At 45.1% G+C, this 19,229-nt stretch overlaps 1 protein-coding gene across 2 annotated transcripts in view; it reads right to left on the bottom strand.

Moving 5' to 3' along the window:
• Positions 1 to 19,229, bottom strand: part of LOC138649414 (uncharacterized) — a 78,650-nt gene that overhangs the window by 6,713 nt on the left and 52,708 nt on the right. Inside the window, exons 1-7 of one of the 2 annotated variants that reach the window (XM_069739813.1) lie at positions 9,366 to 9,618; positions 6,258 to 6,457; positions 4,627 to 4,764; positions 4,360 to 4,489; positions 2,105 to 3,095; positions 955 to 1,096; positions 259 to 417 (exon numbers count right to left, since the gene is read on the bottom strand). In XM_069739813.1, coding sequence (XP_069595914.1) covers positions 259 to 417; positions 955 to 1,096; positions 2,105 to 3,095; positions 4,360 to 4,489; positions 4,627 to 4,764; positions 6,258 to 6,457; positions 9,366 to 9,485 — 1,880 coding nt within the window. In that variant the 5' untranslated portion in view covers positions 9,486 to 9,618. Of the gene's footprint in view, positions 1 to 258; positions 418 to 954; positions 1,097 to 2,104; positions 3,096 to 4,359; positions 4,490 to 4,626; positions 4,765 to 6,257; positions 6,458 to 9,365; positions 9,619 to 19,229 lie in introns of those variants that run through there. The other variant, XM_069739814.1, reaches the window with a different exon arrangement.

The raw sequence follows: 19,229 nt of genomic DNA, 5'->3' as shown, positions 1-19,229 counted from the left end.
AGGGGTGATGATGTTTTGAGAGAACGTCACCATCCTGCCCCTGGACAACATCTTTAACACCAGTGTGAAGGGTCCATGCTTGATAAACGGAATTAGACATATTTGCAGGTAAAACGTTTGCACTATTAGGTCCGTGGTGGAGCACCATTAGGACTCCCGGTGATCACACATGGTCTACTGGAGGCCGCCCAGGCAACCTGCTGCACGGAGCGCCCCGAGAAACCCTGCAAAGCCAGAAATGTCACAGAAGTCACTGACCCGCCGTAAGTCTCTGCTACAAAGCAGAATGGAATATGGTCTCCCACGTCGTTTTCTGACGGAGTCCATTCTGCCACCATGCTCCGTGTAGTAGACCTGGACGAGCCGGTAAATGATTTGGTTAATCCCGATGGACCGCTGACCAGGAAATTTGAGATACTGCAAAAAAAAAAAAGGAACACAAAATAAAGCAAACAAAGCGATGCTGCTGGTCGTGAGCGCGGAGCCCATCACTTCTATAGGAATGTGCTGCAATACCACACACAACCCATAGACAGGCGTGGCGCTGTTTCTGGAAAAATAAAAGTCCGGTCTGTTCAAAGAAGAGTTGAATTAACCCGATCAGTAAACGTAGAAGTGAGAGAAAAACTGAAATTGCGTTTTTTGATCACCATGAAAAAGTACAATAGTGATCAAAATGCCATATCTGCCCCCACAATGGTGTCAATAGACTTGTCCGCTCGCCCCACAAGATCCCACACGGCTGCATCGACTAAAAAATAAAAAGGTTACGGATCCTGGAAAATGTCGACACAAGAAAAAAATTTTTTTTTTCAAAAATGTCTCATTTATTTTCACCACTTAAAAAAGGGACAGAAAAAAACAAAAGCACAAAAATGAAAGACCGCCGCACAGGAAGGGGTTCATGGTGTTGTGTTGTGGGTGCAGTGGTCGTCCCGCCGACACACGTCTTACCTTTCGTACGCGGCTTGTGCCGACAGGTGGAGCTGGACTGCGCTCCCTGCATTCGTCAGCAGCTTCTCCCCGTGATGTGGAGTCGGGGAGACAAATTTTGGTCTGTAATCCCCGAGTGTACAGGAGGGAGCCGAGCCGGTGACTGGGGAGAAAGCAGGTGGTGAAGGCTAAAGTCTGGCGGCAAGTTTACAAAATTATGGATATTTTCCTTCAGATCCGTCCAAAAATTACCAAATATTCATTATAATTTTTTTTTTTCCAAAATGAGTAAAATGTGCATCCGTGGCTTCATCTAGTCCTGGTCTTCGGTTCCATCGTATCTCCATGCTGACTCATGAAGACCGCCCCTCGTTAAGACCATTTTTCAGATTGGGGTGGTCTTGTCAATATGGTTGCTTCTAGGTCGGAGTAAAATCGTGGCATCACCATGACTTAAAAGGGTTTTGCCAAGTTTGAAGCTATCTCCAATCCGCTGGATAGTGGAAAAGTTCCTGATCACTGGGGGTCTGATCGCTGGAACCCCCCACTGATTCTGATAATGGGGCTTGGAAAAGCACTGTCTGAGTGGAGCATGCGCGATCGTGCGCCCTCCGCTCATTCATTCTTACTTGGAGCGCTGAAGACCAGCCGAGCGCGGCGCTCCACTGTCTGCGGTGGCGCCACCAAGAATGAACGGAGCCTAGTGCACGTGTTTGGCCTCCGCCCCATTCAGATGGGGCTCCTCAGACCACTGTTCTCAGGATTGGTGCGGATACAAGTGGTCGGAGCCCCAGCGACCAGGATGTCATCCCCGATGGATATGGGAGAACGTAAGGTATCCAGAAGCAGACCCATTAGTGAATAATTATTTAAAACCAAATTTTTTTTAATATATAACATGGTTAAAATTATGGTATAAAACCAATAGTTTAGAAAAAAGGCAAGTAACCGGGAATACTCATGGCCATGAGTACAGCCATGAATAGTTATTCACCGATGGGCCTGTTGCTGGATACCTTTCCATCTTTGATATTGCTCGTTTGCTGCTAACACAAACCTCTACTGCGGTGAGCTGGATTTTTTCTACAATTTTTTTTTGTTTTCCTTTAAATATGACGTCTGTGATGTATTTAGATCCTGTGCCATGTAAGATATGAGACATTGTTCTTACCTTCCACTAAAAACTGCAGAGAAATCTTGCTCAGGGAATTCATAGAAGGCGGCTGGTAAGATGGATAATACGTGTCTGTTGTAACGTATGGTGGTGCCATAGACTCAGTCATAAAGTCGATGGCACTCGAGGTCCAAGTCACAGTGTCAGTCACAATGTCTGCAGAAGTCTCGGCCATAGCCTCAGTCACAATCTCGGTTATAGTCTCAGTTACAGCCGGGGTCACAGTCTCATACACAGCCTCAGACACAGTCTCATGCACAGCCTCAGACACAGCCTCAGACACAGTACTGGACACAGCCGAGGTCACAGTCTCAGTTATAGTCTCAGTTACAGCCGAGGTCACAGTCTCATACACAGCCTCGGACACAGTCTCATACACAGTACTGGACACAGCCGAGGTCACAGTCTCATACATAGTACCGGACACAGCCGAGGTCACAGTCTCATACACAGTACCAGACACAGTCGAGGTCACAGTCTCATACACAGTACCGGACACAGCCGAGGTCACAGTCTCATGCACAGCCTCGGATACAGCAGAAGTCACAGTCTCATACACAGCCTCAGACACAGTCTCATACACAGTCCCGGACACAGCCGAAGTCACAGGCTCATAGACAGTCCCTGACAGGGTTTGCATAGTGGACTCTTCATGAATTAAGACTTCGGTAGTGGAATGATCAGTAGTAGAATATTCTGGGGCAATGCTCATGTCCGTAGTAATGTCCCAGATTTCAGAAGATGTGTCTGTGACAGATTCTGTTGTCCAATAATCTCCATAATATGGGGTGCTACTCCAGTACCAGTAATATTTCTGGGAATCCTTGGGTAGTTCTCGTCTTTTACGATTGAAGTTGGGGTATTTGTAAACCATCGTTCCATCCTTGTAGGTGAGGTAGATGATGTTTTTCGGAAAGTCTTCGAGAATTAATTCCACCACGTAGGATCCTGAGCTCATCGATGATGGAACAGACAAGGTGCAGCGACTCTGGAGGAAAAATCATGTACAGGTAATACCAGAGATCAGACAGTAACCTTTTTAATCACCTTTTTTGTGTGTGGTGAGCTGATACCATGTTTTTGTACATGTTCTGTGTTCTTTTAGGGAGGTGAGGTGACCAAAATGTTGATAGATCAGACTTTTCCAAATGTGGTAATGTTAAATAAGATTATTCTTTTCCTTTATTTTTTTTACTTAAAAAAGGGGGCGTGGTTTAAATTTTTATACATATTTAAAAACGTATTATTTTTTTCCAGTCCGTTTTAGTCTTCCTAGGGGTCTTGAACCTACGATTGCTTGTACTATATACTGTAAATCCACAGTAATGCAGTATATATGAAAGATCATTATTCACTGGGCTTCACAGGAGGGCGGAGATGGCAGTGACTGTGGACTTCAGCGGGTCCCATGATTACGTTGCAGGGGCCGATGTGCATATTCACCAGCAATCTCTCCATTTGATGCCACTGTCAGAAATTGACTGCAGCATCTAAATGGTTAACAGCTGCGGCCAGAGGTCAGCTCCTGAACCTCCAACCACTTGCAGACCCCTGCCCAGGACATTTATTCATATCTTAATGTGGGTAATGGTTAAAATCATGTGTGTATATAGTGTTTTGGTTGCTTAATTTACAGAACTGTGTATAGATACGAGTATTAGGGCATTCGCTAATGCTCTGAGAAGCTAACCTTGCCCTTCCTGCAGTAAAGCATGACACTGCCACCACCATGTGTGACAGTGGGTATGGTGTTTTCAGGATGATGGGCAGAGTTAGTTTTCCATCACACGTCGGGTTTTGGATTTAGCCTAAAATGTTCTCCTTTAGTCTCATCTGACCAGAGCCCCTTCTTTCACATGCCGTATAGGGGACATAGCAACCTTGTGGAAGAAGTTGCTCTGGTCAGATGTGACCAAACTAGACTTGAGATTGGGACATAGGTTCACCTTCCAACAGGACAATGACTGGGCTCCATAGGACGATTAGGTGGCAGTGACAGGACAACTATCCCCCGATAGAGCGAGGCACTATCACAAGGCTTGCTGTGGTGCCACATGGTTACTTGTTACACCCCTTTTCCTCAAAACCTAAAATACCCTGAATCTAAATCTTCTTTAAACTCCAGATTACTTAGTAATACGTTTTTTGAGGGTCCCATAAAGTTAGGATTTCATTCGAGCTCCGGCCGGGGCAGTTGTTTGTTATGTGGCCGAGCTTCAGACTTTTCATGTTCACCCAACGTATTGTCTTACATTATCTACGTAAAAACTCGAGGAACAAGAACTGCACTCTCCATAGTGATATCCATATCGGCACGACACAGGGTCTCCATCAGGGTCGTGTCCTAATAAATTAATGGTGGTTGCACAATTCCGAGGAATCCTAAAAAACAAACAAAAAAAAAACATAAAAACAAAGTTGTGAAATATATTCAACATAGCACATAAATAAAAAGTATAGAATGCATATTAAAGAAGAGTTATAACTCTGGTTATGGCGGCGGTAGAACAAGGCCGTACCTTAGGATGGGTATGATGGTGGTCACAGGTGAGGAGTTGGGCGTCAGAGTATCAGATCTGATTCCTAAATCCACAGAGGCCGTCAGCTGCCACCCGTTTGTATTATACATATTGTAGACCCAACAGCAGCTGCTTTCCCTGTGGAGACAAAGACAAAAGATCGTATTGAATATATCCAGTGTAAGAAATAGAATAATACAGGGGAGCATCATCTATTAGTGGGGCATCATACAGCCTGACAGAGCCTTTAAGAAAAGTGCAGTTCCTAGCCTGCGTCTAGAACTCGGGAGCCAGATAGGGAAATGGCCTATTGCCCCCCAGACTTGTATGTAGCCATAACAACCTGTGTTCTCAGTGATGGAATCCTGCCTATCTAGCCCCCAGCAGCACAGCAGAGCTGGGATCCAGTCCTTACATTACTCATTAGGGATGCAGCGAATAGCTGCTTGTTCTGACTGCTATAGTCAGTGGTATAGTCCTGCCTATCTAGCCCCCCACAGCACAGCAGAGCTGGGGTCCAGTCCTTACATTACTCATTAGGGATGCTGGGAATAGCTGATTGTTCTGACTGCTATAGTCAGTGGTATAGTCCTGCCTATCTAGCCCCCAGCAGCACAGCAGAGCTGGGATCCAGTCCTTACATTACTCATTAGGGATGCAGGGAATAGCTGCTTGTTCTGACTGCTATAGTCAGTGGTATAGTCCTGCCTATCTAGCCCCCCACAGCACAGCAGAGCTGGGGTCCAGTCCTTACATTACTCATTAGGGATGCTGGGAATAGCTGCTTGTTCTGACTGCTATAGTCAGTGGTATAGTCCTGCCTATCTAGCCCCCCACAGCACAGCAGAGCTGGGGTCCAGTCCTTACATTACTCATTAGGGATGCTGGAAATAGCTGCTTGTTCTGACTGCTATAGTCAGTGGTATAGTCCTGCCTATCTAGCCCCCCGCAGCACAGCAGAGCTGGGGTCCAGTCCTTACATTACTCATTAGGGATGCTGGGAATAGCTGCTTGTTCTGACTGCTATAGTCAGTGGTATAGTCCTGCCTATCTAGCCCCCCACAGCACAGCAGAGCTGGGGTCCAGTCCTTACATTACTCATTAGGGATGCTGGGAATAGCTGCTTGTTCTGACTGCTATAGTCAGTGGTATAGTCCTGCCTATCTAGCCCCCAGCAGCACAGCAGAGCTGAGGTCCAGTCCTTACATTACTCATTAGGGATGCAGGGAATAGCTGCTTTTTCGGACTGCTATAGTCAGTGGTATTGTCCTGCCTATCTAGCCCCCAGCAGCACAGCAGAGGTGGGATCCAGTTCTTACATTACTCATTAGGGATGCAGGGAATAGCTACTTGTTCTGACTGCTATAGTCAGTGGTATAGTCCTGCCTATCTAGTCTCCGGCAGCACAGTGATTCTGTCATTTTACAATCACTTTGTAGAGAGACAGAAAACATCAATTTATTATGACTGTTGCTGAAAATAATGTAATCCTGCCTATCGAGTTTCCAACAGAAAAGAACTATGATTCAGCCATCATATCGTCACCATTGCAGTCAGTGAGTGTACATGGCATTGGGATCAAATGGCCGCCAGATAAGAAATCTACCCCAGCTCCCGACCAAGGATCTTACCAGAGTTGGAAGTGTTTATCATTGTCCACACGTCTCCTTATATATCCTTCATACTGGAACCAACGGCTCGGGGACACGGTCCTGTTCTCCACAGGTTCCAGCCAACGATGAATCTCATAACCGCAGTCACCAGCAAAGCAATTCCAGTAAAAATACTGTCCGTAATTATCAATGAAAGATGATTTATATGTAAAGTCAACCTGAAAGATAATCAGCAAGAACAAAAATGTCAATAGCTTCCTAATAATTTGTGATTAGAGTTAGTTTGCACGTTGTTTCCCATCGGTGCCTGCAGTGGTCTCCGGCCTCAGCGCAGGAGCGGTAGAACGGCCTCATACCTGCCGCCATCTCCAGCTCTTATTGTGATTATCCCGCCTGCTGCGACGTCAGATATGCGTCACACCGCAACAATGACATCAACCTAATCAAAAGAAGAGCTGTAACACGGATCTAGTAAAAGTACATGGGTCCGCTGGTGTATAGAGCCGCCATCCCTGGCCTGGAGAGCTCTCGATTATCCACCAATATCTGCCCACCAAATTGTGCCTTGTGTGCTGGGGCACAGGATCCCCCAAGAACAAACTTTGCATTGAGAATTGGGGGTCATCCTAGGTCCCAGCTGTGGGATACTCTGTGGTCACTTTATTTTTAGGGTCTCTTCTAAAAAGAATAGACCAAGCAAAGCAAACAGCTCCTATAAAAGGATAAGCCATAAATGCCCAATAGATGCTATGGGGAGATTAACTCGAAAGAGATCCCAAATATTCCGTTGTAATTCCCATTAGGATGAAGCAATCCGAACCAAAAAAAAATTGGCTACATTCCTTGACATATGTGTGATCGATTGCATTTCATGTAATACAGGAAGTGTTCTCCGATTTCTGACAGGTGTTTTCAGTTGCGGAGTTCCATGTTCCTGAACGAGCCGGCAAACATATTGGGGGAAGAGCAGCAACTTCACGTTATTTCCATTCCAATCTTCGAAAATGCGAGTGCAAGTGACCTCTATCCCCTCCAACTCCTTTTTGTACTCCAGACCCTTCTGTCCCCTACAAACATACCCAGACATCTCTGTCCTCTCCTAAACCTTTGTTTCTTACAGACTCTTCTGTCCCCTCCAGACTTCTCTGCCCTCTGTCCCTTCCAGATCTTTCTGTCTTCTTCCAGACCCTTCTGCCAATTTCAGCCTCCTCCAGACATCTGTTACCTCCAAGCCTACACAGACCTCTCATCTATATACTTCTACTGACCTTTATCCCCTCCAACTCTTCTTTCTACTCCAGACCCTTCTGTCCACTACAAACATACAAGACATCTCTGTCCTCTCATAGACCTTTTCTTCCAGACTTCTCTGTCCTCTCTGACTTCAGATCTTTGTCTTCTTCCAGACCCTTCTGCCAACTCCAGACTCCTGTAGAACCCTCTGTCCTCCTCCAGACCCATCTCCCATTCAAACCTCCCTAATCCAATCTAACAACTTGAGCATCTCTGTTCTTTTCCAGAACTATGTTTCATCCAGACTCTTCTTCTGACCTCTCCAGACGCCTCTGCCCTCTGTTCCTTACAAATCTTTCTATCTTCTCTCAGACCCCTCTGTCAACTGCAACCTCCTCTGTTACCTCCAAACCTACACAGACCTCTCATCTTTATACTTCTTCTGACCTCTATCCCCTCCAACTCCTCTTTCTACTCCAGGCCCTTCTGTCAGCTACAAACATACCCAGACAGCTCTGTCCTCTCATAGACCTATGTTTCCTACAAACCCTTCTGTCCACTGTAGACTGTTCTGCCCTTTATGTTTCCTTCAGATCTTTGTCTTCTTCCAGAAATGTCTGCCAACTCCAGACTCCTGAAGAACTTTCTGTCCTCCTCCAGACCCATCTCCCCTTTAAACCTCCCTAGTCCTCTCTATCTGGACATCTCTGTCCTTTTATAGATTGTTTCATCCAGACTCTTCTATCCCATCCAGACTTCTCTGCCGTCTCTGTATCTTCCAGATCTGTCTACTTCCAGGCCCTTCTGCCAACTCCAGCCTCCTCCAGCCATCTCTGTTACCTCCAAACCTGCACAAGCCTCTCATTTTCATACTTCTCCTTACCTCTATCTTCTCCAACTCCTCTTTCTACTCCAGGCCCTTCTGTCCCCTACCAACATACTCAGACATCTCTGTCCTCTCTTAGACTTTTGTTTCCTACAGACTCTTCTGTCCACTCTAGACCGCTCTGCCCTCTTTGTCTCCTTCAGATATTTGTCTTCTTCCAAACCCTTCTGCCAACTCCAGACTCCTGTAGAACACTCTGTCCTCCCTCAGACACATCTCCCCTTCAAAACTCCCTAGTCCTCTCTATCTGGACATCTCTGTCCTTATCCAGAACTTTGTTTCATCCAGACTCTTCAGTCCCATACAGACTTCTCTGCCCTCTCTGTCCCTTTCAGATCTATGTGTCTTCTTCCAGACCATTCTGCCAACTGCAGCCTCCTCTCTTACCTCCAAACCTACACAGTCCTCTGTCATCTTTATACTTCTACTGACTTCTATCCCCTCCAATTCCTCTTTCTATTCCAGGCCCTTATGTCCCCTGCAAACATACCCAGACATCTCTGCCCTCTCCTAGACCTTGGTATCCTCCAGCCTCTTCTGTCCACTCTAGACTTCTCTGCCCTCTATTTCCCTTCCAGACCCTTCTGCCAACTCCAGACTCCTCTGTCTCATCTAGAACCCTCTGTCCTATCCCAGATCCCTTTGTTCCCATCAAGACTCTTCTGTCTTTATAGACTCTCCTTCCAGACGTATCCCTCCCTCCAGACCTTTGTCATAGCATTGTAATGGTCAATGCCAGATCCTTCTATCATCTGACATTTTCTGTTGGCCTGAGAATCTGTAGGACCCATAAACTTTAGATGTACAGCCAATCTCACCTAAAACTGTGGTCTTGGTGAACTTTTTCCTGGTGTGTAGGGAAACTAAAACATTTTTTATATTACATTTTAATTACCGGTAAATACTCAAATTATAACATTGCGAAATATTTTTTTTTGCAGAATTAGCTTAATTTTTCAGTAATTTCATGTCTAAATGCAGCATTTGCTATAAATAACTTGTCCTACCAGCCATCCAGTCTGTGTTTTCTCAGTTGCCTTGAAAGATATGGTTCCACCCTGCATGTGGGACCCGGACCCGGCCGTGAAGACTGCAGCGCACAGGATGAAGACCTGAAGCCTGGCCATGGCTGCTCATACCGTCAGTAACAAATGGAATACGTGCAAACTTTATATACGTGAATCGTAATGAAAGGGTGAACGATCTGCGGCAGGAAATCCCCACCATGAGATAACAGCCCTATCTTCACCTGTCCATTATCTGGAAGATTATTTATGTGCCCCATATATACCTCACATCAGAGACCAGAAAGGGGAAGTTATTAAACGATTTGTTATTGCAGTTATATAAAGTATTCTCAGCCAGTTACCTACATATCATTGGAAAATCACCACATTCACAGGCCACGTCTCAAGAATACAAAAAGACGGCTCCATTCATCGGAGGAACCCGCCATTTAGGCGTAGATTCCTTTTGCAACCATGAAAAGCATGGACATATATGAGGTTGTTTGGGATAGAGCAAAGCTAATAATGGCAGCAATACAAGCTTATGACCATGATGTATATTCTCAGCAGAAAAGCTTTACGGTTCCGCACACGTCCTATGAGACATTCCACTTTAACAGATCAGGTACAGTAGCAAGAACTGAACAATAACTCTCGGTAAAGGGTCTGGCATGGTTCCCTCGCAGGGCAGTCCAAGGTGTTTGGGCATTTCGCAAAACAGGGCAGTCACTTGCTAGGTCTTGGAACGCTGGCCACATGCATAAGACCTAAGGTCATCCCCATGTGGGGGAACGTGTCCACTCAGCGGCACAGATACAGTACAGTACATATACAGTACTTACTTATAAAAACTAATGTACTCTGCAAAGATGGCCTGCAGTCTACAAAGAAGGCCCACAACGTTAGATGATGGGCACCATTAGGACATGGTTTGCACACTTACAAAATGGTCTTCAGCGTTCTCACTTTGAGAAGATAGTATGTACCCTGACAAGATGTCTGTATCTTGAAAAGATGGTCTGCACCTTGAGAAGATGGTCTGTACCTTGAAAAACTTGTCTGAACGTTGAGAACATGGTCTGCACCCTGAGAAGATTGTCTGCACCTTGAGAAGATGGTCTGCACCTTGAGAAGATGGTATGTACCTTGAGAAGATGGTATGTACCTTGAGAAGATGGTCTGCACCTTGAGAAGATGGTCTGTACCTTGAGAAGATGGTCTGCACCTTGAGAAGATGGTCTGTACCTTGAGAAGATTGTCTGCACCTTGAGAAGATAGTCTGTACCTTGAGAAGATGGTCTGCACCTTGAGAAGATTGTCTGCACCTTGAGAAGATGGTCTGTATCTTGAGAAGATTGTCTGCACCTTGAGAAGATGGTCTGTACCTTGAGAAGATGGTCTGCACCTTGAGAAGATTGTCTGCACCTTGAGAAGATGGTCTGTACCTTGAGAAGATGGTCTGCACCTTGAGAAGATTGTCTGCACCTTGAGAAGATGGTCTGTACCTTGAGAAGATTGTCTGCACCTTGAGAAGATGGTCTGTACCTTGAGAAGATTGTCTGCACCTTGAGAAGATGGTCTGTACCTTGAGAAGATGGTCTGCACCTTGAGAAGATGGTCTGTACCTTGAGAAGATGGTCTGTACCTTGAGAAGATGGTCTGCACCTTGAGAAGATGGTCTGTACCTTGAGAAGATGGTCTGCACCTTGAGAAGATGGTCTGTACCTTGAGAAGATGGTCTGTACCTTGAGAAGATGGTCTGTACCTTGAAAAACTAGTCTGAACGTTGAGAACATAGTCTGCACCCTGAGAAGATTGTCTGCACCTTGAAAAAATAGTTTGAACCCTTACATGATGGTTTGCACCTTGAGAAGATATTCTACACTCTAAGAACATTTTCTAAGAAGATGGTCTGCACCGTGAGAAGATGCACTGCAGCAAGAAAACATTACCCTTTGTCTAAAACACCAGATTGGTGAATAAACTTGGTGGAAAGTAGAGATGGATCACTGTAGCCCGTTCCTCCTCACTACATAGGGTCAGCACTTGCCACCTTACTGCGGTCTGATACATGGTGACTAGACAATGACTGATGAAGTCACAATCGTCTTGCTCTATGACATAAGCTCGGTCTATGAACTTTATGGCCCATAAGTTACCAACCTGAGAACTTCACCAGAAGGCATCATGTCATGGCAAACCATGTCTTATCGAAAATACCACAAGAGAAGGAGACACAAGCGGAAGAAGAGGTCGCACACACTGTGCAGGCGATGTGGAAGAAGGCATGGTCTGAGAAGGGGTCAGTATACCACGATTCCATGTTGAATCTAGCCGACTTGTGACCTTTTCTATAACTCTGTGACCAGGGAACACATTACTTCCTACAGATACAACACCTCGAACAGCGGTGAACGCCTCCATGATTGACTGCGTTGATGCCATAACATATCATCTCAGGACACTACAACTCCCAACATAACGACGGCCATAGCTGGTGACATGGGTGACCATATTTTCTTAATCCTCTCAAGAACACATTGACATCATAGAAGAGGAGGAACCACCGTAAAATAAAGATGGCATTGAAAAAAGCCTCCGTCTAAATATGTCCTACTGGTAAACAGTGAGACCCACTGGACAGCACTACATGGCTCCCACAGCTCCCCTAGGTGGAGGTCCTAATTGGGTGACCTTTTGTACTATCATGAAATGCCCTACGAGGGGTCGTATCACCTTGCGAGCAATCATCCAGGTCGGTCTTGTTTGAATGTTCATTGTTAATAGGTTGGTCGGTTAGGCTACGTTCACATTTGCGTTGTTGGGCGCAGCGTCGTCGACGGATACCGACGCATGCGTCATGCTCCCCTATCTTTAACATGGGGGGCACATGGACATGCGCCTGTATGCATTGTAATGCGTTTTACGACGCATGCGTCATATTGACGCACAAGACAGGGCGCAGAGGACGCTACTTGTAGCATTTTCCCTGCGCCGAAATTCCTGATCTTTACTATCTTATGACAACGCATGCGTTGCAAAATGCTGCGTTGTGTACATGCGTTGTTGGTTGCGTCGCCGACGCTGCGCCCAACAACGCAAATGTGAACGTAGCTTTACAGAGGACTATACGCAATATCTTCCTGCTGACGTTTTACTTTAAAGCCTCAATTCATCAATTGCGTATAGTTTTAACTCATTTTTCTGTCTTTTCGCTTGTGGACATTGCACGAAATTTATAAAAATGACTCACGATGTTTAATTAATTTGAAACAATTCGAGTTTTAATTGTTCTTTTGCACTTATCAAGAATAAATTGTGGCACAATCCTTTCATTAAGTAATACAATGTCCCACATTAGACTTCAGCTGCGCAAAAAAAACAATTGACAGAGCTTGTGCTCCGCCAGCGTAGGGGGGACCATGTGCAAAAATGTCACAAATAATACACAGCTGCAGTAAAGATGGCGCACAAGGCATGAAGAATTTGGAGCAAAAGTAAAATCAGAGAAATGTAAAACTTTTATTCCTAATTTTTTGCATCTATAAATATAAAAATGATGTATAGAGTTGATTTTACACTTTTTACTCGACCCATCCCCCCCCTTTAATGGAGAGAGATGAGACCTCTTTGTTAGCACCTTCCTCTTATAGCAGCAACCCGAGCCCAGCTCTGATTGCTGCTGTTTAACCCTTTAGATGGTGCTGTCATTCTCTGTCAGTGGCATTAAAGTGGTTGGAATTGGCCTAACGCCGTTCCCCCCACCTACAACGAGACTGCGGGATTCCAGTAGACCACCATAGCAGACGGGGCCCACTCCAGGCCCCCATAGTCGCCATCTTGGTACTTCACAAGAAATAGTAATGATTGCTGTATACTGGAGTATATAATACAAAAGCAATCAGATGATTGTAAGTTCAGGTCGCTTCATCGGACTAATAAAATAAGTGGTATCCTCTGTCCTCCCTCCAGACTCCTCTGTTATCTTCCTCATCCAGACTCCTGTCCTTTTCCTCCTCCAAACTCTTCTGTCCTCCTCTTCCATACTCCTCTTTCCTCCTCCAGACCTGTCCCCCTCCCTCCAGACTACTGTTTTCCTTCTCCAGACTTCTCTCTCCTCCTATTCCAATCTCCTCTCTCCCCTTCTTCCAGACACCTTTTACCCCTCCTCCAGACTCCTCTGTCCTTTTCCTAATCTTGACTCCTCTGTCCTCCTCTTCCATACTCCTCTGTCCTCCTCCAGACCTGTCCACCTCCCTCCAGACTACTGTATTCCTCCTCCAGACTACTGTTTTCCTCCTCCAGACTTCTGTCTCCAAATCTTCCAGGCACCTCTGTACCCCTCCTCCAGTCCCACTTATCCACCCTCCAGACTCCTGTCCTTTTCCTACTCTTGACTCCTCTGTCCTCCTCTTCCATACTCCTCTGTCCTCCACCAGACCTGTCCCCCTCCCTCCAGACTACAATTTTTCTCCTCCAGACAACTGTTTTCCTCCTCCAGACTCCTGTGTCCTCTAGACTCCGCCACTGCTCATCTCCACGGAGCACACAAGGATTTGCAATTGAAATTCTAATGGCGCCTCCTTTTCTCCCGGAACATCATCTGTTGGGGGAAGTGTTGGGAGCCCCCCATATACTGTGGATGGTTTGCCGATCCCACCAATATCAGGTCAGGCCGACTTATCCATAGTTTATGGGGTCTTAGGCTACTTTCACACATCTGGTTTTCAGTGTCAGGCTAAATCCGGCTAATTTTCAAAAAAACGGATCAGGCGAATGTTGTCACCGGATCCAGTTTTTTTCCCATAGACTTGTATTAGTGCCAGATTGCACCGGATGACATTGTGTTTCGTCCGGTTTTCGCCGGATGCGGCAAATCTGCTGCTTCCGGTTTCTTGAAAAAACGTCCATAGCAACATTTTTGGTCTCCGCCGAAAAAGCCGGAACCGCCGGATCCGGCGCTTCCGGCTGTTTGCTAGAATGGAAGCCTATGGGAGCCGGAAGGTGCCGGATCCGGAAAAAGGCGGATCCAGCGGCCTGATCCGGTTTTTTAAACTGAGCATGCTCCAAAAAATTTATTTTTATCCAATAATCTAGATGGGCTAGCCGGATCCGTAAAAAAAAACGAATCCGTCACATCAGTTTTTCACAATCTGCGCCGGATCCAGTTTTTCCAACATTCGCCGGATTTAGCCTGACACTGAAAACCTGATGTGTGAAAGTCGCCTTAAGTCCTGAAAAAAATACACACAGAACACAATCGACACAAAAATACATGAGAAAAAAAAAAGGATCGATTCCCTCCTGTCACTTCTGCAGATATCGTCACTTATATTTATGTCTGGTTTTTGCTGCGTACAAGGAACAATGGTGAAAAGTGTCAGGAAAGGGGAAGGAGCGCGAGACGTTATCTGCACCTTTCACTAAGATGAATGATGTGGAATATCTACAGTTAGGGCCAGAAATATTTGGACAGTGACACAATTTTCGCGAGTTGGGCTCTGCATGCCACCACATTGGATTTGAAATGAAACCTCTACAACAGAATTCAAGTGCAGATTGTAACGTTTAATTTGAAGGGTTGAACAAAAATATCTGATAGAAAATGTAGGAATTGTACACATTTCTTTACAAACACTCCACATTTTAGGAGGTCAAAAGTAATTGGACAAATAAACATAACCCAAACAAAATATTTTTATTTTCAATATTTTGTTGCAAATCCTTTGGAGGCAATCACTGCCTTAAGTCTGGAACCCATGGACATCACCAAACGCTGGGTTTCCTCCTTCTTAATGCTTTGCCAGGCCTTTACAGCCGCAGCCTTCAGGTCTTGCTTGTTTGTGGGTCTTTCCGTCTTAAGTCTGGATTTGAGCAAGTGAAATGCATGCTCAATTGGGTTTAGATCTGGAGATTGACTTGGCCATTGCAGAATGTTCCACTTTTTGGCACTCATGAACTCCTGGGTAGCTTTGGCTGTATGCTTGGGGTCATTGTCCATCTGTACTATGAAGCGCCGTCCAATCAACTTTGCAGCATTTGGCTGAATTTGGGCTGAAAGTATATCCCGGTACACTTCAGAATTCATCCGGCTACTCTTGTCTGCTCTTATGTCATCAATAAACACAAGTGACCCAGTGCCATTGAAAGCCATGCATGCCCATGCCATCACGTTGCCTCCACCATGTGTTACAGAGGATGTGGTGTGCCTTGGATCATGTGCCGTTCCCTTTCTTCTCCCCATCATTCTGGTACAGGTTGATCTTTGTCTCATCTGTCCATAGAATACTTTTCCAGAACTGAGCTGGCTTCTTGAGGTGTTTTTCTGTCTATTTTTGGTATTGATGAATGGTTTGCATCTAGATGTGAACCCTTTGTATTTACTGTCATGGAGTCTTCTCTTTACTGTTGACTTAGAGACAGATACACCTACTTCACTGAGAGTGTTCTGGACTTCAGTTGATGTTGTGAACGGGTTCTTCTTCACCAAATTAAGTATGCGGCGATCATCCACCACTGTTGTCATCCGTGGACGCCCAGGCCTTTTTGAGTTCCCAAGCTCACCAGTCAATTCCTTTTTTCTCAAAATGTACCCAACTGTTGATTTTGCTACTCCAAGCATGTCTGCTATCTCTCTGATGGATTTTTTCTTTTTTTTCAGCCTCAGGATGTTCTGCTTCACCTCAATTGAGAGTTCCTTTGACCGCATGTTGTCTGCTCACAGCAACAGCTTCCAAATGCAAAACCACACACCTGGAATCCACCCCTGACCTTTTAACTACTTCATTAATTACAGGTTAACGAGGGAGACGCCTTCAGAGTTAATTGCAGCCCTTAGAGTCCATTGTCCAATTACTTTTGGTCCCTTGAAAAAGAGGACGCTATGCATTACAGAGCTATGATTCCTAAACCCTTTCTCCGATTTGGATGTGGAAACTTATCATATTGCAGCTGGGAGTGTGCACTTTCAGCCCATATTATATATATAATTGTATTTCTGAACATATTTTTGTAAACAGCTAAAATAACAAAACTTGTGTCACTGTCCAAATATTTCTGGCCCTATCTGTATATACGAGACCTGGGGAGAACGTGAAGGAAAACACGATCTGGGCCCCCAGAGTTCTGCAGAACTAAGGATAAAGGGCACGGTGCCTGGTGCAGGATGACAGTGGCCACGTAGTATATAACATGCAGTATAGAACACAGCCCACGTAGTATATAGCACAGCCCACGTAGTATATAGCAGCCATATAGTATATAACGCAGCCCACGCAGTATAGAACACAGCCCACATAGTATCTAACACTGGCCACGTAGTATATAGCACGCAGTATAGAACACAGCCATGTAGTATATAACACAGCCCACATAGTATATAGCAGCCATGTAGTATATATCGCAGCCCATGCAGTATATAACACTGGCCACGTAATATATAGCACAGCCCACGCAGTATAGAACACAGCCCACATAGTATCTAACACTGGTCAGGTAGTATATAGCAGCCACGCGGTATCTAACACAGCCCACGTAGTATTTAGCAGTGTTGGCACCATATCCCTGCTAAAAAAAATAAAATAAAAAATAGTCATATACTCACCTGGCGGGATCCACCATAGATCCAGTGAACCTCTGGCGATACGCGCGGCTGCCGCCATCTTCCGTTCCCAGGATGCATTGTGAAATTACCCAGGTCACTTAGCGGTCTCGCGAGACCGCCAAGTCTTCTGGGTAATTTCGCAATGCATCTCTGGGAACGGAAGCTGGCGGCAGGCGCGAGGACATCGTCCTACTACAGAAGTTGAGAATAGCAGGTTTTTGTTTTTTTATTATTTTTAACATTAGATGTTTTTACTATTGATGCTGCATAGGCAGCATCAATAGTAAAAATTTGGTCACAGGGTTAATAGCGGCGGTAATGGAGTGAGTTACCCGCGGCATAACGCGGTCCGTTACCGCTGGCATTAACCCTGTGTGAGCGGTGACTGCGGGGAGTATGGAGCGGGGAGTACGGAGGGACTAATCGGACTGTGACCGTCGCTGATTGGTCGCAGCAGCCATAACAGGCAGCTGGCGAGACAAATCAGCGACTTGGATTTCCATGACAGACAGAGGCCGCGACCAATGAATATCCGTGACAGACAGAAAGACAGAAGGACAGAAAGACTGAAGTGACCCTTAGACAATTATATAGTAGATGTGGCTGTTCACGTCTGTTTTTTTTTTGCAAAAATGGCGACATTTCCTACAGGTTTTTTTTTGCAAAAACAGTTGCATGAATTGGTGGCTCGTGGCAGGGGCGTACATAGAAATCATGGGGCTCCACAGCAGAAGTTTTAATAAGGTCCCTTCATCCAAAACAATAATAATTAATATTCGACAGGTCACAGAGGAGCATAGCTCACAACTTTGCAGTACTTACAAAGTAATTCTCCTCCTACTGGAGCCCTAGATCCTCCTTTCATTGCACTCATAACGTATGATGTCAACAAAAGTGCCCCCAAACACTGTACCCCCACAGTGAATTCTTCCACAGTACCCTCCACATGCACACTATGATGATCCTACTGTGCTCCCCACAGTATAATGGACCCCACACAGCATGATGGACCCCACACAAACCTACACACTGTATAATTTCTTGCATACAGTATAATGCCCCCACATAGCCCTCCATAACATATAAAAGCTTCCACATAGCCCTCCAAATATTATAATGGCCCCCACATAGCCCTCCAAATAGTATAATGGTCCCCACATAGCACCACAAATAGTATAATGGGCCTCACATTGCCCTCAAAATATTATAATGGTCCCCACATAGCTCTCCAAATAGTATAATGGGCCCCACATAGCCCTCCAAATATTTTAATATCCCCAACATAGCCCTCCACATAGTATAATGGGCCCCATAGTCCACCATATAGTATAATGCACTACATAATCTTCCATACAGTATAATACACCCCATAGTTCTCCATTGTATAATGCACTCTGCATAGTCCTTTATATAGTATAATGCACTCCATAGTCCTCCATATAGTATAATGCTCTCCGCATAGTCCTCCATATAGTATAATGTACTCCCCATAGCCCTCCATATAGGGTAATGCACCCCATAGTCCTCCTTAGAGAATAATGGACCCTCATATTCCTCCTTATAGAATAATGTACCACATAGTCCTCCATATAGTATAATACACTTTCCATAGTCCTCCATATAGTATAATGTACTCCCCATAGCCCTCCATATAGGGTAATGCACCCCATAGTCCTCCTTAGAGAATAATGGACCCTCATATTCCTCCTTATAGAATAATGTACCACATAGTCCTCCATATAGTATAATACACTTTCCATAGTCCTCCATATAGTATAATGTACCACATAGTCCTCCATACAGTATAATGCATCCATTAGAGCACTCACCCGATCCTTGTTGATGCGTTACTTTATTCTGTGGTTAGGATAACAATAAACAACATTAAAGTGCGGTATGCAGGTGTCAGGCGAGTTATGCTGGTGAAAGAGCAAGACAGACAGTATAATGCATCCCCATAGTCTTCCATATAGTATAATACACTCTCCATAGTCCTCCATATAGTACAATGTGCCACATAGTCCTTTATACAGTATAATGCACTCTCCACAGTCTTCTATATAGTATAATGCACTCCCCATAGTCCTGCATACAGTATAATGGACCCCATAGTTCTCCATACAGTATAATGCACCCCCTAGTCCTCCATGCAGTATAATGCACTCCCTATAGTCCTCCATACAGTATAATGCACTTTATAGTCATCCATACAGTATAATGCACACCATTGTCCTTCAGATAGTATGATGCACCCCATAGTT

The sequence above is a fragment of the Ranitomeya imitator genome, chromosome 9, assembly GCF_032444005.1.
Source record: "Ranitomeya imitator isolate aRanImi1 chromosome 9, aRanImi1.pri, whole genome shotgun sequence".
NCBI lineage: Eukaryota > Metazoa > Chordata > Amphibia > Anura > Dendrobatidae > Ranitomeya > Ranitomeya imitator.
The sequence above is the reverse complement of the archived record's forward strand: the minus strand, read 5'-3'. Positions and strand labels throughout refer to the sequence as shown.